The 25,327-nt window shown below is 31.6% G+C and overlaps 3 protein-coding genes, 1 non-coding gene and 1 pseudogene across 4 annotated transcripts; 1 reads left to right on the top strand and 4 right to left on the bottom strand.

Annotated features, from left to right (window-relative positions):
• Nucleotides 1–1,772: 1,772 nt before the first annotated feature.
• TRNAW-CCA lies at nt 1,773–1,846 on the bottom strand. The gene has a single exon. It is a non-coding gene; the product is annotated as a tRNA-Trp (tRNA).
• Nucleotides 1,847–8,114: 6,268 nt separating this feature from the next.
• On the top strand, nt 8,115–13,483 carry LOC113857537 (photosystem II CP47 reaction center protein-like). Its single transcript, XM_027489539.1, has 4 exons — nt 8,115–9,640; nt 10,236–10,467; nt 11,409–12,047; nt 12,978–13,483. Exons 1-4 carry the CDS (start codon nt 8,120–8,122, stop codon nt 13,481–13,483), a joined length of 2,898 nt encoding a protein of 965 aa, XP_027345340.1. The 5' UTR covers nt 8,115–8,119.
• A 221-nt stretch (nt 13,484–13,704) lies between these two features.
• On the bottom strand, nt 13,705–15,220 carry LOC113857538 (DNA-directed RNA polymerase subunit alpha-like). Its single transcript, XM_027489540.1, has 3 exons — nt 14,789–15,220; nt 14,085–14,664; nt 13,705–14,009 (listed from the first exon to the last, which is right to left on the bottom strand). The coding sequence occupies exons 1-3, from the start codon at nt 15,197–15,199 to the stop codon at nt 13,705–13,707; spliced, it is 1,296 nt and encodes a 431-aa protein (XP_027345341.1). The 5' UTR covers nt 15,200–15,220.
• Nucleotides 15,221–15,930: 710 nt separating this feature from the next.
• On the bottom strand, nt 15,931–19,450 carry LOC113857540 (30S ribosomal protein S3-like). Its single transcript, XM_027489541.1, has 3 exons — nt 18,972–19,450; nt 17,314–17,527; nt 15,931–17,067 (listed from the first exon to the last, which is right to left on the bottom strand). Exons 1-3 carry the CDS (start codon nt 19,344–19,346, stop codon nt 16,730–16,732), a joined length of 927 nt encoding a protein of 308 aa, XP_027345342.1. The 5' UTR covers nt 19,347–19,450; the 3' UTR covers nt 15,931–16,729.
• A 2,633-nt stretch (nt 19,451–22,083) lies between these two features.
• On the bottom strand, nt 22,084–23,989 carry LOC113857539 (annotated as a pseudogene).
• Between the last annotated feature and the right edge of the window lie 1,338 nt (nt 23,990–25,327).

Below are 25,327 nucleotides of genomic sequence, written 5' to 3'. Positions count from 1 at the left end.
ATCAGTGGCGAAATCTAATACTAGATAAGTTCTTTCTTTATTGGTTGTTTCGATTTACTCAATAGAAAATTCCTCAAAGTTTGCGAATATAAAAAAATTAGAATAATAGTCTAAAATGAGGGTTCTCCACATTGTATTATTAGTTTCGGACTAGAAACGGAAGATCAATTAAAATGTGAATACGACGGATTGATTTCTTATAATTCATAAAGAAGATTATCATATTTCTACAATTCAATTAGATCCCAAATCTATAAATATACTTTATTGTGGTTGTCGAAGATATTTTTTGTTCGAACTCCCTCTTTTTTTTCATTTTAAAGAATGGAATTCGACTTTAAAGAATGGAATTGGTTTGTTGTCCAGTAACAAGTAACAATAATAGCAGTAATAGATACTATTTGATGACATAAAAAGAACAATTAATCCAATTTTGAAAAAAAAAAATTGGATTAATTGTTCTTGTATTAAACACAATAAAGGCTCTTTCTTGGCTTAATTATAAGGATAGACCTTTCCTCTTAAATAAAATATGCAGAGAAAAAAACTGTGGAACCCTAGTTTGGAGTGATCTGATACCTTTTTCTTCTCGTTGTAGATATTCGAAGAATGGAACCTACTACAAAATGAAATGAGTTAAAAGAAAAGTCAAAAAGGAAAGGGCATTCTAAGATCACTCTATTCTTTTGTTCGAAAAAAAAAAGTGAAAAGAAAACAAATTAGATACAATAGAAAAAGGGGGTCAAAATAAAATAGACATTTTTTCTCCTATTTTCTTCCATATTAATTTAAAGTTAAATAAATTTGAACAACAAAATTCTTATTATTTTTTTATTATTTTATATTTCGCATATAATTATTATTATAGTTTCTAATATAAATAGAATCTTTTTTTTTTCTAATATAAATAGAATTTTATAGAATATATATATAACAAATATAAATATTTATATATATATATAAAGAATCAAAATGAATATTTTAATTAGATTAGTTTACTTTTACTCAATTCATGAGTTGTTCAATAAATCGGTTCATTTGGAATCACAGGATGGGTAGATGTCACAGATGATGAATTGATTTTTTTATTATGTCACTATATTTATTTTTGTTCGTCTGTAATAATTGATTGAAAAATCTCAAATTTTCAATTGTATCTTTTCAGGGATATTTTGATTTATCTTCTTTTTTTTCTCTCAAAAATGGAAACTTAGGGAAGTGCTTTATAAACATATGTATAAAAAGAACATATTTCATTTAGCTTCTTTATGCCCACTATAACTAGTTATTTCGGTTTTTTACTAGCGGTTTTAACTATAACCTCAGCTCTATTTATCGGTCTGAATAAGATACGACTTATTTGATTTAAAATTATGAAATTAGTTGGAAATCTTGGAATATTCAAGATATTCTATAGTTCCTTACCGTGTCAATTTCCAATTTTTGGTCATTCAAATTAAAATGAATGATCAATACAGATTATTATTTAAGGATAAATATTACCTCCCCCTTTCCCTTTCGAACAAAAAAAATGATTGAAGTTTTTCTATTTGGAATCGTGTTAGGTTTAATTCCTATTACTTTAGCTGGCTTATTTGTAACTGCATATTTACAATACCGACGAGGTGATCAGCTGGACCTTTGATTAATTAATGTCTCATTTGTTTATTGATCCCCTATTTATTTGTTTTAATACTGGGGTTCAATAAATTCATACTTTAGACTGCTGCTCAATTATTTCAGTGTAATTCTCAATTTAATAATAATGGAATCGCGCTCTGTAGGATTTGAACCTACGACATCGGGTTTTGGAGACCCGCGTTCTACCGAACTGAACTAAGAGCGCTTTATTCTCATAAATTATTTTATATGATCCCTTATTATTGCTCATATGATAAGTGATATCATATAATAAGTAATAGTTAGGGATAGGGATGACAGGATTTGAACCCGTGACATTTTGTACCCAAAACAAACGCGCTACCAAGCTGCGCTACATCCCTTTCCATTGGTTTCCAGTATCATTATAAAGAATCTTTGTCTTATTTTCCACATTTTTCTTTTCTTCGTTGATATACATATCAATTATCCTATCATTTTTCTTTTTTTTTTAGTTTCCTAGACTATAATATAGAATAGAATATGAAAAAGAAATATTCTATAGAAGAAAGAAAGAATATTGAATTAAATTAAAAAATAGAATAAAAATAGAATTTAAAATAGAAAGTATAATAAGAATAAAGAATAATATGTATATAAAGAAAAAAAAAAGAATATATAGAATAGAAAATAGAATAATGAAAAAATTCAAAAGAAAATAATTCGTTTATTAAATAAACGAATTATTCGTAATTAATATAATAATATTAATATAATATAGTTAAATATTTTTTATGAAAAATAGAATAAATAATATTAATAAATACTAGAATCAAATTAATAAATACTAGAATCAAATAAAAAGAAAATATTCTAAAAAAGGAGGATTTGAAATGCGAGATCTAAAAACATATCTTTCCGTGGCACCAGTAATAAGTACTCTATGGTTCGGGGCTTTGGCGGGTCTCTTGATAGAGATCAATCGTTTTTTCCCAGATGCATTGATATTCCCCTTTTTTTCATTCTAGTTATTGGCACAGCACGGGAAGGGGTGAAGAAAATCAATTCAATATCTGTAATTAATTAATTAATTCCCTCTTCTTTATTTCTTATTTTTGAGAATGAAAATTTTTTCAATTAGAAAAGATAAAAGTGGATTCAGCCTCAGTGAAACTCGGAATCTGGTCTAGGCTTCAATGGAATTGAATTAAGAATTTCATTCCATTTCTATTAATAATAAATAGAGTGAGACCAAAAATAAAAATGGAATGGATAGGAAGGGGGCAAAATATCATACAAGATACTTAAATGAAAACTAAAATATTGTACTGCGATTCGAAACAAAATATAGTTCCAAATCATTATATTACTTAATGATTACTGTACTACATTAATTGGAACGAAATCTTTCAGAAGTTTATTTCGAATTATTAACTTTTAATATTTTTCGTTCCTTTTTTCTTCTTCGCTTCGACTTCGAAAATAGAAGAGTTAAGTGAATTAAAAACCCAAAGGAGAGGTTCATGGCCAAGGGTAAAGATATCCGAGTAACTGTTATTTTGGAATGTACCAGTTGTGATCAAAAGAGTGTTAATAAGGAATCAACGGGTACTTCCAGATATATTACTCAAAAGAATCGACACAATACGCCTAGTCGGTTGGAATTGAGAAAATTCTGTCCCTGTTGTTGCAAACACACGATTCACGCAGAAATCAAGAAATAGAGAAAATTGATCGCTTATGTGTTACCTTTCTAACCAAGGAACATAACATGTAATAAAACAATCTTTCATATATGTATATAATTTTTAATTAAATTATATACATATATCATTATAGAACATATATTTCATTATAAAACATATATTTCATTATAAAACAAAAAAAAAAAAGAAACTAAGAATAGAAAGAAAAAAAAACAAATCTTCTTTTAAGAAATGCGATTTTTGGAATAGGAATAAACAAACCATGGATAAATCTAAACGACTCTTTCTTAAATCCAAGCGATCTTTTCGTAGACGTTTGCCCCCGATTCAATCGGGGGACCAAATTGATTATAAAAACATGGGTTTAATTAGTCGATTTATTAGTGAACAAGGAAAAATAATATCTAGACGCGTGAATAGATTGACCTTAAAACAACAACGATTAATTACGATTGCTATAAAACAAGCTCGTATTTTATCTTCGTTACCTTTTCTTAATAATGAAAAACAATTTGAAAAAAGCGAGTCGACTGCTAGAACTGCTACTGTTTTAAAAAAAAAAAAAATAGAGTTACTCCTTAATTGAATTCAAATTTGTATCTAAACTCAAATCAAACGTGGATTGATGTTTTGTTCGAAAACTCCAACAATTCAATTTGGGTTGTTATATTGTAATAAAAAGGATAATCCGTTAAGAAGAATAAATCTTTTTTTGATTCAGCTTGGTTGTTTATTTTGATCACTTTATCATATGAATTCTAATTTTATCATACAAATCTCTATTCTATACCTTCCCGGAGCTCAGTCTCCGGGAAATTTTAGTTTTTATGAGCTCGTTGGCAATCATAAAAAGACAATTCTCTTTTAATATAGCTATTTGTGCAACTATTTTACGATTAAGAAGCAATTGCTTCTTGTATAGATTATAGATGAAATTATTGTAAATATAGTATATTTTTGGATTCTCGCGAATTACTGCATTTATTCGACTAATCCATAAACCGCGAAAATCTCTTTTTTTCCTATCTCTATCCCGATGAGCCGAAACCAAAGCTTTAATTTTCTGTTGAGGAATAGTTCGAGTAAGTCTTGAATGAGCCCCGCGAAAGCTTGATGTAAATAAACGAATTTTTGTCCTCCGTTTCCGAGCTATATATCCTCGTTTAATTCTGGTCATTGAGTAAATGAGACTTTGGTGAATAACTATTTCATTTTTTTCTTTCAGTTATTCTTTTCTTCTTCCTAGTCTATTAATAACAAAGATGGATTCTTCCAATGTATAAAAAAAAAATTCCAATGGCTTTTGCTACTATAACCTTCCCAACCACGATTTTTTTCTAAGTATTTAATTTAACTTTGAAATAAGAAATTGTATTGATACTAGGTATCAAAAAACATAGTAAATTAAATAGGATATAGATAAAAAAAAGAATGGGTTCCATCGTTTCTATGATTCTTTTTTAAACGACTAGGTCCTCTCTATACACCGGAGCCCCTTCTTTCATTTAATCCTTATTTAATCAATGTTATTGTTAACTTGTACAGTTCACATTCTTTGGCTCTACCCATGAAATATTTAGTAATAGGTTTTTTACAACGAAATCAAGTTATACAGTAACGGTGTTTAAGTATGAAAATTAGCTGGGTAACTGACCTTCTTATTCCGTTTTTGCAAAATAAATTAGGGGCATAATTTTTCTTTAATAGTATTTTCTCCGCTTAGTGGGTAACCATTTGTTACCAATGGAAAAGTGTTTCTCATCTTAAATTGCAAATTGGGGTGATTGGGTTTACACCAATCGAAATCATAAATTTTATATATGATAGAAGAATGCTTATATTATTAATAGATTTTTTTTTAAGTTAAGATAGTGTGAATGGAGTTCTTCCATTCACACTATCTTAACTGATCGCTAATACTGAAAAAATGGGTTTGGTTTCTTTTTTTTTTTATTAGTAGAATGATCTAAACGAGTCACACATACACCCTGGTACATGTCCTCGGCGCTGAGGGCATCCCCGAAGAGCGGGGGATTTCGTGACATTTCGGATTGGCTGTCTTGTGTTTCTAATAAGTTGTTTCATAGTTGGCATGGTGGATCCTATAGACATAATGAGCCGGTTTAGATCAATCCTAACCCGATGATTATGAATTACTTATATTTTATTAATTTAATAGATTAATTAATAGAAAAAAAAAGTTATATTAAATTAAAAGGATTAAGGAGATAAAATTCAATCTCAAATCCTGTATTTTTTTTTGAGAAGAATCTTAGTTACTAATTGTTTATTGAAGTGCTATAATATCAACAATTCCGTGGGCTTGGGCTTCTGCTGCTGACATAAAAACATCCCTTTCCATATCTTCAGATACAACCCATAAAGGTTTACCCGTTCTTTGTACATAAACCCTTGTGATAGTTTCACGCAGTTTCAGTAGTTCTCCCGCTTCCACGATAAATTCTCCCGTTTGTGCCTCATAAAAAGAACTAGCGGGTTGGTGGATCATTACCCTGATTATATAACTTTATAAGTCTTTTCTTTATCTTGATAAAGATTTTGATGCGGATTTTCCCAATATTAGTCAATATTTTCTTTCGTCCTCAAACTAAGGTGAAAAGAATAAATACAAATAAGAAAATAAATGAGCAAAGATAAGATTCAATAACCGTACAAGCATTTTTTGCGTATTGATGCATACGGCTTTTCTTTTCCACGTATGCAATTTCTTTTTTTCCTCTATGGATAGAGTATTTTCTCTATGGATTTTTTTCCATTGAAGAAAAAAAAATAGAAAATCTACTGGGTTTTTTGGATCCAGATCCTTAAATAATAAATAATACAATAACCAACCTTCCTTTTTCTTTTTGAGTATTTTTTTTAAATACTATGATGGTTCCGTTGTTTTCTTATTTCGTCTTTTTTGTTATTCAGCAATCCGAAAGTTTCTTGTTTTTTTATCATATGTTTTTTATTTTCTAATTAAAATAAATATTGTTAGACATAAATATTGTTAAAAGCTTTTTGGTATGAAAACTAAAAACAAAAAAAGTCTGTGACACTAAAACTAAACTAGGTTCCTGATAGATCAGATAAAATCGTAAAAGCCCTCTCTTTCATACTACTTTTTCGATACATAATCAAATGGTTTAAAAAACAAAAATTTGTATATCGAATTCGAAGTACCATGCTATTATTACTTAAGTATTTTTATGGCGAAGGTATAGTCTTCATATATATTCTCAAATAAAAGAATCATTGGCGCCAAGCGTGAGGGAATGCTAGACGTTTGGTAATTTCTCCTCCTGCCAAAAGAAAGGATCCCATTGAAGCGGCTAATGCCATACATATTGTCTGTATATCTGGTTGTACATATTGCATAGTATCATAAATAGCCATTCCGGGTATTATCCACCCACCCGGAGAATTTATAAACAGATACACATCTCTGTTATATTTTTCTATACCGAGAAATAGCAGAATGCCAATAAGTTGATTCGATAGTTCACTATCGACCTCTTGGCCTAAAAAAAGTAATCTTTCTCGATAAAGTCGATTGATTAGGATTTAATCTTATACCTTAAGAGCCGTACATGCACCTTTTGATGCATACGGTTCACTAAAAATCATATAAACAAAAAGGAATCAATGTGTCTATTTCAACCCTCTTTCCCTTTTCATAATGGACTCTTTCGAATTTTTAACGAAAAAAAATGTACTAAATTTATTGAACTAACTTCTCATTGATGTATTGCTTTCATCGAGATCGAACACAAATCACAATGTAATTTTCTTGTTTCTGAATGGACTTCCTCAATTCTTTTAGGTTTCTTTTCTACTCTAAGTAAGGATAAGGATCTGCCCGATTTTTATTTGCACATATAGGACAAATATTACAATACCATGTCTTTTTGTTACGACTTATCTCTTCTCTGAATTTATTATTTCATTTTTTCTGTAAAATATATGATATGATAGAAGTAGTAATTGTGGATATATTACCAATTGGTTTTTTTCTAAACAGAGTCTGGATACTTCGTTTTATTGGTCCAAGCAAGCCAACCATAAATTATTTTGAATTTCGAATAGTAATCTGGATACCCCCTCCAAAAAATAAAAAATCGATCGAATTGCACTTCATTACACTTCACGCTCCAAATTTTGGATGATTCAATCATTCTTTTTTGGTGGTGAAAGAGAGGATATCTCAATCGGGGGGGGAGAACGGGGAAATCCCGTATGACCAAATATATCTGACAAGTCGCACTATATATCAATCCAAGATGCATTTCCTTCTCCAGGACTTCGAAAGGTTACTTTTGGAACACCAATGGGCATAAAATAGAGAAAAAAAGAAAATAAAATAATATATTTAACTTTAGTGTGGAAACGTAAGAATGGGTTTATTGTGTTAAAAACAATTTGCTTTTATTATATTGTATTTTTTATAAATCATAAAAAAGGGAAGAGTAAAGATAAAGATAGAGTAAAGTTGTTACGAATGGGTCCTTGGGTGATAAACGAATATGTCTGCATTTACATATTTAAATACTCATAGAGAAAATTGTCAACCCCCCTTCCCACCATTGCGTATTCTTACTTATCGGGTATAGAATAGATCTGCTTCTTCTTGTTCCTACAAATATGATTGTTCCACTATTACTAAACACTATTACTAAAAAACTAGAACAAACATTAATTCTTTCTCCGAGATAATCTACTAAAAGGTAAAAGGTGAGAATCCATAGTATAGTTTTTTCCAGTGCAATAAAGTTACATAGTGTCTATTTTTTGTTGATATAAGGGGTATTTTCATGGGTTTACCTTGGTATCGTGTTCATACTGTTGTATTAAATGATCCAGGCCGTTTGCTTTCTGTTCACATAATGCATACAGCTCTGGTTGCTGGTTGGGCTGGTTCGATGGCTCTATATGAATTAGCAGTTTTTGATCCCTCTGACCCTGTTCTTGATCCAATGTGGAGACAGGGTATGTTTGTTATACCCTTCATGACTCGTTTAGGAATAACCAATTCGTGGGGCGGTTGGAATATCACCGGGGGGACTATAACGAATCCGGGTATTTGGAGTTACGAAGGTGTGGCCGGAGCACATATTGTGTTTTCGGGCTTGTGCTTTTTAGCGGCTATCTGGCATTGGGTTTATTGGGATCTAGAAATTTTTTGTGATGAACGTACCGGAAAACCTTCTTTGGATTTGCCCAAAATTTTTGGAATTCATTTATTTCTTGCAGGAGTGGTTTGTTTTGGTTTTGGAGCATTTCATGTAACAGGATTGTACGGTCCTGGAATATGGGTGTCTGATCCTTATGGATTAACGGGAAGGGTACAATCCATAAATCCCGCATGGGGTGTGGAAGGTTTTGATCCTTTTGTTCCGGGGGGAATAGCTTCTCATCATATTGCAGCAGGAACATTGGGCATATTAGCGGGTCTTTTCCATCTTAGTGTGCGTCCACCGCAACGTCTATACAAAGGATTGCGTATGGGAAATATTGAAACCGTCCTTTCCAGCAGTATCGCTGCTGTCTTTTTTGCAGCTTTTGTTGTTGCTGGAACTATGTGGTATGGTTCAGCAACTACCCCCATTGAATTATTTGGTCCCACTCGTTATCAATGGGATCAAGGATACTTCCAGCAAGAAATATATCGAAGAGTTGGTGCTGGGCTAGCCGAAAATCAAAGTTTATCAGAAGCTTGGTCTAAAATTCCTGAAAAATTAGCTTTTTATGATTACATCGGCAATAATCCAGCAAAAGGGGGATTGTTTAGAGCGGGCTCAATGGATAATGGAGATGGAATAGCCGTTGGTTGGTTAGGGCATCCCATCTTTAGAGATAAAGAGGGGTGTGAACTTTTTGTACGCCGTATGCCTACTTTTTTTGAAACATTTCCGGTTGTTTTAGTAGACGGAGACGGAATTGTTAGAGCCGATGTTCCTTTTCGAAGGGCAGAATCGAAATATAGTGTCGAACAAGTAGGTGTAACTGTTGAGTTCTATGGTGGCGAACTCAATGGAGTCAGTTATAGTGATCCTGCTACTGTGAAAAAATATGCTAGACGTGCTCAATTAGGTGAAATTTTTGAATTAGATCGTGCTACTTTGAAATCAGATGGTGTTTTTCGTAGCAGTCCAAGAGGTTGGTTTACTTTTGGACATGCTTCGTTTGCTCTACTCTTCTTTTTCGGGCATATTTGGCATGGTGCTAGAACCTTGTTCCGAGATGTTTTTGCTGGGATCGACCCAGATTTGGATGCTCAAGTAGAATTTGGAGCATTCCAAAAACTTGGAGATCCAACTACAAGAAGACAGATAGTATGATAGAGCATTCTTTTGTTCCTTTTCGACTTTTTTTGTTTTTGTTGTTATGATTTGAATTTGACATAAAGAACCAGATAAATCTTGATTCGACTCAAAACACTTTGTTTTCACTTTTTTTCTTTATCCGAGAAATGAGCTCCAATAAACAATAAACAGGTATGAAAGCTATAATTGTAAACCACGATTAAATCTATGGAAGCATTGGTTTATACATTCCTCTTAGTTTCGACTTTAGGAATCATTTTTTTCGCTATCTTTTTTAGAGAACCCCCTAAAGTTCCAACTAAAAAAATGAAATGATTTTTCATTATCTCAATTGAAGTAATGAGCCCCCAATATTATATTAAGGGCTCATTACTTCAACTAGTCCCATGCTCTTCGAATGGATCTCTTAGTTGTTGAGAGGGTTGCCCAAAAGCAGTATATAAGGCATACCCAGTAAAACTTACAAGTAAACCAGATATAGAGATGGCAACTAGGGTTGCTGTTTCCATTATAATTCTAAAAATTCTTAGAATTCCAAAATTTCAAGACCACAATGGATCTATAGGATATAGATCCTATATTTACAGCGGAATGGTATACAAAGTCAACAGATCTCAATCAATATAAAATAGGATTTATGGCTACACAAACTGTTGAGGGTAATTCTAAGTCTAGTCCAAGACGAACTATTGTAGGGGATTTATTAAAACCATTAAATTCAGAATATGGTAAAGTAGCTCCGGGGTGGGGAACTACTCCTTTGATGGGTGTTGCAATGGCTCTATTTGCGATATTTCTATCTATTATTTTGGAGATTTATAATTCGTCCATTTTACTGGACGGAATTTCTATGAATTAGATTCACAAGAATCAAGTAACTAGCTTTTCAATAGAAAACTAAGGTTAAGCATTTAGGTTTTTTATCGTTAGCCTATTTCATTTTGATTTGGTAGTTTGATCGTGAAACTTCTTTGTTTCTGTATTTCCGGAATATGAGTGTGTGACTTGTTATAATGGATCTTATTGATAGTACAGAACATAAAAAAATGGATCTGTCATCTTGATAGAGATGATTTTACCCCGTCAGATATTTATTCTAGTATCTGGAGTACGGAATATAGAAAATCAAAAATATTCTTAAAATATTAGAACTATGATTCATACTAAATATTTAGACCTCGTAACTGGATTTAAAAAAACTTTTCAAAGAGTTGAAAGAATAAATTGAAAAATGAAAATTATTTAAAACTTCCGTCGATTATCTTTATTTTGATCAACGGACAAATGTTTCTTTGTTCTATCTATTCATTGAATAAGTGATGATCCAGCAGTTCTTACTCAGGGAATTTTTGGACTTCGATTAAAGGTTTTTTTTGAATCATCGTGGTCATGATACGAATCTGATGTTTTTTTTAATTGATTCATATGGTCCTAACAAGAGAATTCCTATCAATAATAATAATTAAGAAAACAGCAGTAAAAAAAAGAACATTACACACAAATAAAAAATGGAAGTAAATAATAGAATATTCAAGAGGCCTACTGTAAATAAAGACGAGTGAGCCGACTTGATATTTTGGCATTATAACCACAAAGAATAGTTTTCGGATTTCTATTTTTTCTTATCTTCCGAAAAGATTGGAATCATAGGATTCCGTTAAGAAGTTTCAAGCTTTCTATTACACATATCTGTTTTCATTACAACCAGTATTTGGGTATTTTTGTTTGAGCCGTACGAGATGAAATTCTCATATACGGTTCTCGGGGGGGGTACCTTAGTTTACCTATCTCAATAAAGTCTATGATTGGTTCGAAGAACGTCTTGAGATTCAGGCGATTGTCGATGATATAACCAGTAAATACGTTCCTCCCCATGTAAACATATTTTATTGTTTAGGAGGAATTACACTTACTTGTTTTTTAGTCCAAGTAGCGACGGGATTTGCTATGACTTTTTATTATCGTCCGACTGTTACTGAAGCTTTTGCTTCTGTTCAATATATAATGACGGAGGCTAACTTTGGTTGGTTAATCCGATCAGTTCATCGATGGTCGGCAAGTATGATGGTCTTAATGATGATTCTGCACGTATTTCGCGTGTATCTCACAGGTGGCTTTAAAAAACCTCGCGAATTAACTTGGGTTACCGGTGTAGTTTTGGCTGTATTGACCGCATCTTTTGGTGTAACTGGTTATTCCTTACCTTGGGATCAAATTGGTTATTGGGCAGTCAAAATTGTAACAGGCGTGCCCGAAGCTATTCCTGTAATAGGATCCTCTTTGGTAGAGTTATTACGCGGAAGTTCTAGTGTGGGACAATCCACCTTGACTCGTTTTTATAGTTTGCATACTTTTGTATTACCTCTTCTTACTGCCGTATTTATGTTAATGCACTTTCCAATGATACGTAAGCAAGGCATTTCTGGTCCTTTATAGTAAATATGAATCATAGATATTTGTAATTAATCATTTCTTATTTGGGGAGGAATATATTTCATTGCTACAAATATGGATTATTTAAAAGAATAAGACATGTATTTGGATATTTTCCTTCAATTTAACAAAATTGGATTATTATTATTTTTTACATACACGAATAGTTGAAGGGAATTCTACGAAGAAGAAATGGATTATGGGAGTGTGTGACTTGAACTATTGATTGGGCCACGCAGATATATGATTTTCTCTTATCTGCCACATTTGAATTTACAATTCAATGTGTCTTTATTCCAACTACCACGCAAGGTCCGTCCCTACAGAGGATAGGCTGGTTTCACTTGTAAAGAATCTTTTCTATGATCAGACTCGATCATATCCTGCATGAACAGGCTCCGTAACATCCAGTAAAAAAAGTGATGTGGGATAATCTGAATTATATTTTCTCTATTTCACTGAACTTAATAGTATGGAAATGCATTCATTTCCTATGCATTGACTCGATTTATGATACTATCGGAGTAAACCAAGTGGATCTAAAGAAGAACAGGGGTTAGATTATATTAGTAACAAGTAAATCCTTTGTACGTAAAAAGTTCCAAGATTTTTTTTTTGGGGGGGGGGTAAGAATTGCAAGGTTTGAGATCACCCAAAAAGCACTATTCACTTTGAAAGCCTACTTGGGTATTGAGCGTTTACTTAAGTTTACTTAATAATAAAAGAACTTAATTTTTTTTTTTTGCAGATAAGATAATTGTAACTTCGGAGAAGAAAATAAGGTTTATTTTCTTACATGGAATCTTTCTATATGTGTGGATAACATATGCATTTTTTCTATGGATACATTCGAAATGTTTGATTCGTGCTCGAGCCGGATGATGAAAAATTATCATGTCCGGTTCTTTCGGAGGATGGATCTATAAGAATTCACCTATCCTAATAACAAAAAAACCTGACTTGAATGATCCTGTATTAAGAGCTAAATTGGCTAAAGGAATGGGTCATAATTATTATGGAGAACCTGCATGGCCCAATGATCTTTTATATATTTTTCCAGTAGTAATTCTGGGTACTATTGCCTGTAACGTAGGATTAGCGGTTCTAGAACCATCAATGATTGGAGAACCCGCGGATCCATTTGCAACTCCTTTGGAAATACTACCCGAATGGTATTTCTTTCCCGTATTTCAAATACTTCGTACAGTGCCCAATAAGTTATTAGGCGTTCTTTTAATGGTTTCGGTACCTATGGGATTATTAACAGTACCCTTTTTGGAAAATGTTAATAAATTCCAAAACCCATTTCGCCGTCCAGTAGCAACAACCATCTTTTTAATTGGTACCATAGTAGCCCTTTGGTTGGGTATTGGAGCAACATTACCTATTGAGAAATCTCTAATTTTAGGTCTTTTTTAAACTTTTTAATTAAATGGATTCAATTGTGAAATAAAATATCATGCCATGTATATTGTGTATCTAGGGAGAATTCATTTTGAAACGACTAATCCCTAGATACATCTTTTGGCCTATTCCGAGTATATGGATTTATTCTAAGGATTCAAATTACACATTTTCACCTTTATTTTTATAAATAATAAAATATGAAAAAAAAAAACCAATGCCAATGGATTTCAAATTTATGCGAAATGCTTTTCTATTTCTAAAATGTCTAATATATGTTTTACATCTTCTACACGAAAATGTTCCATTTCCATAAGGTCTTCTTGACTATTATTCAAAAGTTCTAATAATGTATGAATATTGGATCTTTTGAGACAATTATAGATCTTGGGAGGCAATTCTAATTGGTCAATAAAAATGGATTTCAATGCTATTCCTTTTTTATTTTTCCTCAGTTTATCCTTAGCCAATATATCATGAAAAGTAAAAAGGGGTAAAGTAACCTTGTGTTGATTTTTTTCTAAATGAAAGGGATCTTCTTCTGCATGTAAAAAGGGAATAAATAAATCAATCAAATTCCGAGAGGCTTCATAAAGCGCCTCTTTAGGAGTTAAACTCCCATTTGTCCATATTTCGAGAAAGAGTATCTCTTGTTTTTTTTTCCCATTCCCATAGGAATGAATACTATGATTTACATTTCGAACAGGCATGAATACAGCATCTATGGGAAAACTTCCGTCTTGAAAGTTTTTTAGTGTTTTTATACGATATCCGCGATTCCTCTCAATTTTTAATCCAATACACAAATTAATAGGTTCTGTTAGGTTGGCTATATGTTGTGTATTATCAATGATTTCCACAGAAGGTGGTAAAATGATGTCTTGAGCAGTTATATATCCAGGACCTTTGAAACAAATAGATGCGTCTTGAGTTCCATACAGATTACTTCTCAATACAATTTCTTTCAAATTCATTAAAATTTCATGTACTGATTCTTGAATACCTACTATGGTAGAATATTCATGTGGTATTTTCTCCGATTTTGCACGTGTAATACATGTTCCCTCTATTTCTCCTAGCAAAACTCTTCGCACTGCAATGCCTATTGTATCGGCTTGGCCTTTCATAAGTGGAGACAGAATAAAGCGTCCATAATAAAGACGTTTACTGTCTACTCTTGATTCAACACACTTCCACTGTAGTGTCCGAGTTGATACTCTTATTTTCTCTCGAACCATAGTAATATATATATATTTGATCAAACCCTTGAATTGTTTATTTCTCTTGAAATCTTTTCCATGTTTATTTTTAATTTTACACACGTCTTTTTTTCGGAGACCTACATCCATTATGTGGCATAGGGGTTACATCCCGTATAAAATTTAATAGTATACCACTTCTACGAATAGCTCTTAATGCCGCATCTCTTCCGAGACCGGGGCCTTTTATCATGACTTCTGCTCGTTGCATGCCTTGATCCGCTACTGTTCGAATAGCATTTCCTGCTGCGGTTTGAGCGGCAAATGGTGTACCCCTTCGTGTACCCTTGAATCCACAAGTACCGGCGGAGGACCAAGAAATAACCCGACCACGTACATCTGTAACAGTCACAATAGTATTGTTAAAACTAGCTTGAACATGAATAACTCCCTTTGGTATTTTATGAGCATGCTTACGCGAACCAATACGTCCATTTTTACGCGAACCCATTTTTGGTATAGGTTTTGCCATATTTGATTATTTCATAAAAATAAGTCCGAGATATATGGATATATCCATTTCATTCAAAAACGGATCCTTTACTTTTTTCTAACTAGTTTCTAACTAGAATTCATATTCGATTTATATATATCAATTGTATTTTTATATTAATCGACATCGAATATGAATTTTTGAAATAAAATTTCAAATTGGAAATACCAATAATAAAAAAATTTCTTCTAATATTTTATAAAATATATATTCTAATATTTTTTATATTCTATTTTTATAGAAAATCCTCTTTTGTGGAAATATTATCCTTGTCTTTGTTTATGTTTTGGATTGGAACAAATTACTAGAATTCGCCCTCGCCTGCGAATTAATCGACATTTTTCACAAATTTTACGGACGGAGGCCCCTATTTTCATATTTGTAATTCCTTAATAAGTTAATACCAAATCTATTTATTGGAAGAAAATAAGGTTTCCTTACATTTTGAACTTGTACCCCCCCCCAAAAAAAAAGATTGTTGAAATTAAAAAACAGTCTAATTAAATTGAATTTTTTATGCTTCTTTTTTTTTTTCTACGGGCGTATACATATAAACATATAAAAAGTACGTCGAATCTTTTGAAAAACATAGCTTATAATTCAATTTTGATTATATAAAGGAATCTGAAACATACCCCTGGGAATTTATTCATTCAGGAATTAAATCCTCTTGAATCCTTTTTATTTTTTCTTTTTTTTTTTCCAATTCCAGTTTCAGTTAAACCCCCTTCGCACATTCACTAGTATATGAGGGGTGGGTGATATTCTAAATCTGTGTTTTCTCTCTCTCTTTTTGACAAAAATGGATAGAAATTTCTCATCTAATTCGTATTTCAGAAAGATTACCATATATAACATAAAATTTCTCCGCCTATTTTTTCTAATCGAGCCTCTCGATCTGTCATTATACCCCTAGAAGTTGAAAGAATTACAATCCCCATGCCTCCTAAAATTTTAGGGATTCGTTGATAATTAGAATATATTCGCAGACCAGGTGTACTGATCCGTTTTAAATTTAAAAAACTTTTATATGATCCTTTCTTATTTATTCTATACCGTAGAGTTAAAACTAAATAATATTTGTCGCTTTCCCTATGTTTTCTGACGTTTTCAACAAAACCCTCTCGTAAAAGTATTTTCACAGTGTTTTTCGGTGATGTTAGTAAATGGTATTTGAACCATTTTTTTTTCTATTCATATCAGCATTTCGTATATAGGTTATTATGTCAGCGATGGTGTCCTTACTCATGATAAACGAAAATGATTGTTGCTCCTTATTTTCAATATAATCAACATGCTCGTTTTTCTATTTTTTTTTCATTATTTCATTTAGATCATCCAATATATTTCATTTAGATCATCCAATATTAATATGAAATAGATAATAATTGTTATTTCTAATACTTAGAATAATTACTACAAAAGGGATATGTGTGAGATATAATATATTAATTAATCCATTTTCATTACAAAACAAATATATCCATATCACGGTTTTGCCTTATAATTTTATAATACCTCGGGTGCTAATGAAACTATTTTAGTGAAATTTAACTGTCTCAATTCCCGTGCGATTGCACAAAAGATTCGAGTTCCTTTTGGATTTCCTTCTTGATCAATGACAACTGCAGCATTATCATCATACTGAATTAGTATACCGTTGCTACGTTTGAGTTCTTTACAAGTACGTACAATTACAGCTCTGATCACTTCTGATCTTTCTAAGGTCATATTTGGTACTGCTTCCTTGATTACAGCAACAACAATGTCACCAATATAAGCATATCGTCGATTACTAGCTCCTAGGATTCGAATACACATCAATTCGCGGGCTCCGCTGTTATCAGCTACATTCAAATAGGTTTGAGGTTGAATCATATCATTTTTTTGTTCTTTCAGTCCAAAGATTGAAGTAAAAAAAATATTCTGTGTTCAAAAATAAGGAACTTACAATTGCATTTTTATGTTTTCATCCTAAAGCCCTCTTTCCTTTGGTTTTCATTATTATCCTGAAATAATGAATTGAGTTCGTATAGGCATTTTTGAGGCTGCTAAAGAAATAGCCTTTCTGGCTATATTTTCTGATATCCCACCCATCTCATAAAGTATTTTCCCAGGTTTAACGACAGATACCCAATATTCGGGAGATCCTTTTCCCGAACCCATACGCGTTTCGGTGGGTCTTACTGTAACTGGTTTGTCTGGAAATATGCGTACCCATATTTGTCCACCTCGTCGGACATTTCGTGACATTGCTCGCCGTCCCGCTTCTATTTGTCTAGACGTGATCCAAGCGGGCTCAAGTGCCTGAAGAGCATATCTTCCGAAGCAAATATTATTACCTCGATAGGATATTCCTTTCATTCTTCCTCTATGTTGTTTACGAAATCTGGTTCTTTTGGGGTTCTAGTTGATGGTTGTTTCTCAATTCCATCTCTATTACAGAACCGTACATGAGATTTTTCATCTCATACGGCTCCTCGCGAATGAAACGATTCCAATAATATATATATAAATCGATTTAATCGATAAAATAATATACACTAATATACATATGTTTAATGAATAATAGAATCGCGGGATTTTTTGAGATTTCATAGAATCTATTAGTCTATTGGAAATTTGTATATCTTGTTTTGATATATAACTTAATATGTATTCTTATAGACAATTTAAGACAATTTTTGCTATCTGTATATAACTAAATAATATTGTTTTGTTATCTTATAATATTCTAACGAATCCTTATTTCTATTTTTCTTTTTTCTTTTATTATCATATCGTATCATATCGGATTGGCAAAAATAAAAAAATTCAATAAAATACAAATTTTCGCGGGCGAAAATTCACTCTTTTATTACCAAATTCAGATGGAATGTAGGGCATAATTCCTCAATAAAAAAGAATGGATTCTTTTTTGGTTTGTTCCGCCATCCCACCTAATGAATCATTAAGATTTGTTTAAAAAAAATCTTAGATATTCGCAGGTTTCGTCGTTCCCATCGCTTCTCAATTAATGGTTAGGTCTGAATTCTACAACGGAGCCTCTCTAATTATAAGATTTTTTTTAAATACTATTTCTTTTTTCTTGAATCAACCTTCTCAGTTTTTATTGATTCGGAGCTCTTGATTTGTTTGTGTTATGAATATATCCATTTATATATGGATTAATTCCTATTGATGCTTTATTACACTGCTTTTTATGAGATGACCCATAGACCTTTACATATTAGAATTCTATATCATAGATTTTTTTCTCTCTTTCTTTCACCCCTTCATTTATCTGTATATTTTTATTTTATTGCTTTACAACTCATAATCATATTCATTTTTTTTTTGGTTTTTTCTGCAATATTTGAGTTGCTATAATTATATTACTAATATATCATATCTTTATTTAATTTTTTTGTTTTGACTATTTCTTTAAATCTAGATAATCCGAAGCAATGAGTTGGTTATTAGTTCTTTTTAATTAATTCATATTATGAGTTGGTTTCTTTTTTTTTTGTTGAATTTTAAGCATTCTAAAAAAACTAACGAGTCGCACACTAAGCATAGCAATTATATCAATATCAAATGATTAATTGAATTTTTTATTCAATTCAATCTTATAAAATTTATCATTTTTTTGTTTTGGAATAAAAATGAAATAGTTTGTAATTTTTTGTTTTATTGAAACATGAAACCTTAAAGATAAGGAAAAATTGGTTATTCTTTAGTTTATAAATATCCAAACTTTGATACCTATTACCCCATAAATAGTTCGAACTGTATAGGAACAATAATCAATTTTAGCTCGAATGGTTTGTAGAGGAACCCTACCTTCTCTGATCCATTCGATACGTGCAATTTCTTTTCCATCGATACGTCCCGCAATTTGTACTTGCACTCCTTTTGTACCTGCTTGTTCAGTTAATTCAATAGCTTTTTTCATTGCTTTACGAAACGAAACTCTATTTTTTAATTGTCCGGCTATAAATTCTGCAAGAATATTAGGATGTTTATAAGCATTTGCAATTCTTGTAATAGCAATGTTAAGTTTTCGGTTCACACAATTCAGTTTTTTTTGCATATTCGTCTGTAATTCTTCCAGCTTACCCTCTATTAATAACTTTGGAAATCCCATATAGATTATGACTTGAATCAGATCGATTCTTTTTTGAATCTTTATCCGTCCAATTCCTTCAACACCAGAGGATATTCTAATATTTTTTTGTATATAATTTTGGATCCAATCTCGTATTTTTTTATCTTCTTGAAGATTCTCGGAATAATTTGTTGGTTGTGCAAACCAAAGAGAATCATGACTTTGAGTTGTACCAAGTCTGAAACCAAGCGGATTAATTTTTTGTCCCATAATTCTCCACTACTATACATAAAAATGATACGTCTTATTTGTTTGTGTATTTTTTTTTTTAATATTTCTTTATAAATCATTGACTTAATTTGTTGAAATTTACATTGTTACTAGCATTTGCTATTGCAAAATAAACCAATCCAAAATATTGAATACGATATTCAACTCAATGAAGTATAACTTTACGACACATAACCTTTTCTTTATGCACAAATCTAATCAATAATATATATTCGTGCTTTATGTTGTGAACAAATTGAATCGTTTTTGACTAAAAGATTATATTCTATATTGGTTTTCTTTATCATAAAATTCGATTTTCACTAAAAAAATGAATAAACATTATAAAATTTAATATTAGAATATAAACTTATTTTTAATATATAGATTATTTCTTTTATATATAATTCAAATATATAAATTATAATGATTTCATTTTATCGTTCGTTCTTAATGTAAACGAGAGATCATATTTTTTGTATTCTCGGAAGTATTAGAGTAGGTAGAAAATTCTCCCATTTATAATATTTCATACGAATTAATATTTAAAATGTAATTCTTTCAATTATGGATGCAATGAATGAGCAAATACATTTGGTATATGGTATTGTTCGATAATGAGCAATATTAAAAGATACAAAGATTATTACTTATTCAGTAATAATATCTATTGTATTCATAAACTTAATATCATGATTCTGATTAGAAAATTAGTAGAAAAAGTGATTATTTTAATGAATGTAATCCAGTTATTAGACTTATTTTTTAAAATAAGTTAACTTTGGAATCCAATGAAATGGCATCTCGTAAAATTGAGTATTTTCGCTAAGCAATTCTACATAAAATACCAAAGGGTTTCATGTAGCTTTTCTAACAAATGACTATTGGATTAAGATACTCGGTATTTAAATGGATCCTCCGAATTCTATTATGTATTCAAGGATTACACAAGACTATATACCATTTGCACTATAACGAATGTAGGAAATCTATTCGAAAGTAGCGGAATCAAGTATCACACAGCAGTAATCATGATAAAACCGGTCTAGGAAATGAGTATCGAAAAAATTAAACCATTATGGGAATCATAGGATTTTATGAACAATGCTAAAATTTTAAAAGGGATGTCACAAAAAATCCAATTAAGGTATCTAGACATTAAGTGGATACTATAATATCAGTATATAAAATAATTGACGTGTGTAAAATTAAAAATAAACATGGAAAAGATTTCAAGAGAAATAAACAATTCAAGGGTTTGATCAAATATATATATATTACTATGGTTCGAGAGAAAATAAGAGTATCAACTCGGACACTACAGTGGAAGTGTGTTGAATCAAGAGTAGACAGTAAACGTCTTTATTATGGACGCTTTATTCTGTCTCCACTTATGAAAGGCCAAGCCGATACAATAGGCATTGCAGTGCGAAGAGTTTTGCTAGGAGAAATAGAGGGAACATGTATTACACGTGCAAAATCGGAGAAAATACCACATGAATATTCTACCATAGTAGGTATTCAAGAATCAGTACATGAAATTTTAATGAATTTGAAAGAAATTGTATTGAGAAGTAATCTGTATGGAACTCAAGACGCATCTATTTGTTTCAAAGGTCCTGGATATATAACTGCTCAAGACATCATTTTACCACCTTCTGTGGAAATCATTGATAATACACAACATATAGCCAACCTAACAGAACCTATTAATTTGTGTATTGGATTAAAAATTGAGAGGAATCGCGGATATCGTATAAAAACACTAAAAAACTTTCAAGACGGAAGTTTTCCCATAGATGCTGTATTCATGCCTGTTCGAAATGTAAATCATAGTATTCATTCCTATGGGAATGGGAAAAAAAAACAAGAGATACTCTTTCTCGAAATATGGACAAATGGGAGTTTAACTCCTAAAGAGGCGCTTTATGAAGCCTCTCGGAATTTGATTGATTTATTTATTCCCTTTTTACATGCAGAAGAAGATCCCTTTCATTTAGAAAAAAATCAACACAAGGTTACTTTACCCCTTTTTACTTTTCATGATATATTGGCTAAGGATAAACTGAGGAAAAATAAAAAAGGAATAGCATTGAAATCCATTTTTATTGACCAATTAGAATTGCCTCCCAAGATCTATAATTGTCTCAAAAGATCCAATATTCATACATTATTAGAACTTTTGAATAATAGTCAAGAAGACCTTATGGAAATGGAACATTTTCGTGTAGAAGATGTAAAACATATATTAGACATTTTAGAAATAGAAAAGCATTTCGCATAAATTTGAAATCCATTGGCATTGGTTTTTTTTTTTTCATATTTTTATTATTATAAAAATAAAGGTGAAAATGTGTAATTTGAATCCTTAGAATAAATCCATATACTCGGAATAGGCCAAAAGATGTATCTAGGGATTAGTCGTTTCAAAATGAATTCTCCCTAGATACACAATATACATGGCATGATATTTTATTTCACAATTGAATCCATTTAATTAAAAAGTTTAAAAAAGACCTAAAATTAGAGATTTCTCAATAGGTAATGTTGCTCCAATACCCAACCAAAGGGCTACTATGGTACCAATTAAAAAGATGGTTGTTGCTACTGGACGGCGAAATGGGTTTTGGAATTTATTAACATTTTCCAAAAAGGGTACTGTTAATAATCCCATAGGTACCCGAAACCATTAAAGAACGCCTAATAACTTATTGGGCACTGTACGAAGTATTTGAAATACGGGAAAGAAATACCATTCGGGTAGTATTTCCAAAGGAGTTGCAAATGGATCCGCGGGTTCTCCCAATCATTGATGGTTCTAGAACCGCTAATCCTACGTTACAGGCAATAGTACCAGAATTACTACTGGAAAAATATATAAAAGATCATTGGGCCATGCAGGTTCTCCATAATAATTATGACCCATTCCTTTAGCCAATTTAGCTCTTAATACAGGATCATTCAAGTCAGGTTTTTTTTGTTATTAGGATAGGTGAATTCTTATAGATCCATCCTCCGAAAGAACCGGACATGATAATTTTTCATCATCCGGCTCGAGCACGAATCAAACATTTCGAATGTATCCATAGAAAAAATGCATATGTTATCCACACATATAGAAAGATTCCATGTAAGAAAATAAACCTTATTTCTTCTCCGAAGTTACAATTATCTTATCTGCAAAAAAAAAAAATTAAGTTCTTTTATTATTAAGTAAACTTAAGTAAACGCTCAATACCCAAGTAGGCTTTCAAAGTGAATAGTGCTTTTTGGGTGATCTCAAACCTTGCAATTCTTACCCCCCCCCCAAAAAAAAAATCTTGGAACTTTTTACGTACAAAGGATTTACTTGTTACTAATATAATCTAACCCCTGTTCTTCTTTAGATCCACTTGGTTTACTCCGATAGTATCATAAATCGAGTCAATGCATAGGAAATGAATGCATTTCCATACTATTAAGTTCAGTGAAATAGAGAAAATATAATTCAGATTATCCCACATCACTTTTTTTACTGGATGTTACGGAGCTGTTCATGCAGGATATGATCGAGTCTGATCATAGAAAAGATTCTTTACAAGTGAAACCAGCCTATCCTCTGTAGGGACGGACCTTGCGTGGTAGTTGGAATAAAGACACATTGAATTGTAAATTCAAATGTGGCAGATAAGAGAAAATCATATATCTGCGTGCCCAATCAATAGTTCAAGTCACACACTCCCATAATCCATTTCTTCTTCGTAGAATTCCCTTCAACTATTCGTGTATGTAAAAAATAATAATAATCCAATTTTGTTAAATTGAAGGAAAATAATCCAAATACATGTCTTATTCTTTTAAATAATCCATATTTGTAGCAATGAAATATATTCCTCCCCAAATAAGAAATGATTAATTACAAATATCTATGATTCATATTTACTATAAAGGACCAGAAATGCCTTGCTTACGTATCATTGGAAAGTGCATTAACATAAATACGGCAGTAAGAAGAGGTAATACAAAAGTATGCAAACTATAAAAACGAGTCAAGGTGGATTGTCCCACACTAGAACTTCCGCGTAATAACTCTACCAAAGAGGATCCTATTACAGGAATAGCTTCGGGGCACGCCTGTTACAATTTTGACTGCCCCAATAACCAATTTGATCCCAAGGTAAGAATAACCAGTTACACCAAAAGATGCGGTCAATACAGCCAAAACTACACCGGTAACCCAAGTTAATTCGCGAGGTTTTTTAAAGCCACCTGTGAGATACACGCGAAATACGTGCAGAATCATCATTAAGACCATCATACTTGCCGACCATCGATGAAACTGATCGGATTAACCAACCAAAGTTAGCCTCCGTCATTATATATTGAACAGAAGCAAAAGCTTCAGTAACAGTCGGACGATAATAAAAAGTCATAGCAAATCCCGTCGCTACTTGGACTAAAAAACAAGTAAGTGTAATTCCTCCTAAACATAAAAATATGTTTACATGGGGAGGAACGTATTTACTGGTTATATCATCGACAATCGCCTGAATCTCAAGACGTTCTTCGAACCAATCATAGACTTTATTGAGATAGGTAAACTAAGGTACCCCCCCGAGAACCGTATATGAGAATTTCATCTCGTACGGCTCAAACAAAAATACCCAAATACTGGTTGTAATGAAAACAGATATGTGTAATAGAAAGCTTGAAACTTCTTAACGGAATCCTATGATTCCAATCTTTTCGGAAGATAAGAAAAAATAGAAATCCGAAAACTATTCTTTGTGGTTATAATGCCAAAATATCAAGTCGGCTCACTCGTCTTTATTTACAGTAGGCCTCTTGAATATTCTATTATTTACTTCCATTTTTTATTTGTGTGTAATGTTCTTTTTTTTACTGCTGTTTTCTTAATTATTATTATTGATAGGAATTCTCTTGTTAGGACCATATGAATCAATTAAAAAAAACATCAGATTCGTATCATGACCACGATGATTCAAAAAAACCTTTAATCGAAGTCCAAAATTCCCTGAGTAAGAACTGCTGGATCATCACTTATTCAATGAATAGATAGAACAAAGAAACATTTGTCCGTTGATCAAAATAAAGATAATCGACGGAAGTTTTAAATAATTTTCATTTTTCAATTTATTCTTTCAAACTCTTTGAAAAGTTTTTTTAATCCAGTACGAGGTCTAAATATTTAGTATGAATATAGTTTCTAATATTTTAAGAATATTTTTGATTTCTATATTCCGTACTCCAGAACTAGAATAAATATCTACGGGGTAAATCATCTCTATCAAGATGACAGATCCATTTTTTTTATGTTCTGTACTATCAATAAGATCCATTATAACAAGTCACAACTCATATTCCGGAAATTACAAACAAAGAAGTTTCACGATCAAACTACCAAATCAAAATGAAATAGGCTAACGATAAAAAACCTAAATGCTTAACCTTAGTTTCTATGAAAAGCTAGTTACTTGATTCTTGTGAATCTAATTCATAGGAAATTCCGTCCAGTAAAATGGACGAATTATAAATCTCCAAATAATAGATAGAAATATCGCAAATAGAGCCATTGCAACACCCATCAAGGAGTAGTTCCCACCCCGGAGCTACTTTACCATATTCTGAATTTAATGGTTTAATAAATCCCCTACAATAGTTCGTCTTGGACTAGACTTAGAATTACCTCAACAGTTTGTGTAGCCATAAATCCTATTTTATATTGATTGAGATCTGTTGACTTTGTATAC

Source organism: Abrus precatorius, unplaced genomic scaffold, assembly GCF_003935025.1.
Source record: "Abrus precatorius isolate BTA unplaced genomic scaffold, Abrus_2018 Scaffold2, whole genome shotgun sequence".
Lineage (NCBI taxonomy): Eukaryota > Viridiplantae > Streptophyta > Magnoliopsida > Fabales > Fabaceae > Abrus > Abrus precatorius.
Note: the sequence above shows the minus strand (reverse complement) of the source record. Positions and strands in the feature narration are given on the sequence as shown.

Excerpts from the sequence above, each read along its gene's own strand:
- LOC113857540 (XM_027489541.1), bottom strand. The coding sequence starts at position 19,346 with ATGGGATTTCCAAAGTTATTAATAGAGGGTAAGCTGGAAGAATTACAG. Across the intron at positions 17,528-18,971 it reads CAGTTCGAACTATTTATGGG|GCACTTGAGCCCGCTTGGAT; the intron begins GTAATAGGTATC and ends TATGCTCTTCAG. Across the intron at positions 17,068-17,313 it reads GAAAATACTTTATGAGATGG|CTGATAACAGCGGAGCCCGC; the intron begins GTGGGATATCAG and ends ATTTGAATGTAG.
- LOC113857538 (XM_027489540.1), bottom strand. The coding sequence starts at position 15,199 with ATGGCAAAACCTATACCAAAAATGGGTTCGCGTAAAAATGGACGTATT. Across the intron at positions 14,665-14,788 it reads GGTCTCCGAAAAAAAGACGT|TGGAAGTGTGTTGAATCAAG; the intron begins GTGTAAAATTAA and ends CGGACACTACAG. Across the intron at positions 14,010-14,084 it reads CGAAATATGGACAAATGGGA|AAGAAGATCCCTTTCATTTA; the intron begins GTTTAACTCCTA and ends TTTTACATGCAG.
- LOC113857537 (XM_027489539.1), top strand. The coding sequence starts at position 8,120 with ATGGGTTTACCTTGGTATCGTGTTCATACTGTTGTATTAAATGATCCA. Across the intron at positions 10,468-11,408 it reads TTATAATTCGTCCATTTTAC|AGTTTACCTATCTCAATAAA; the intron begins TGGACGGAATTT and ends GGGGGGTACCTT. Across the intron at positions 12,048-12,977 it reads TCCAATGATACGTAAGCAAG|GATGGATCTATAAGAATTCA; the intron begins GCATTTCTGGTC and ends GTTCTTTCGGAG.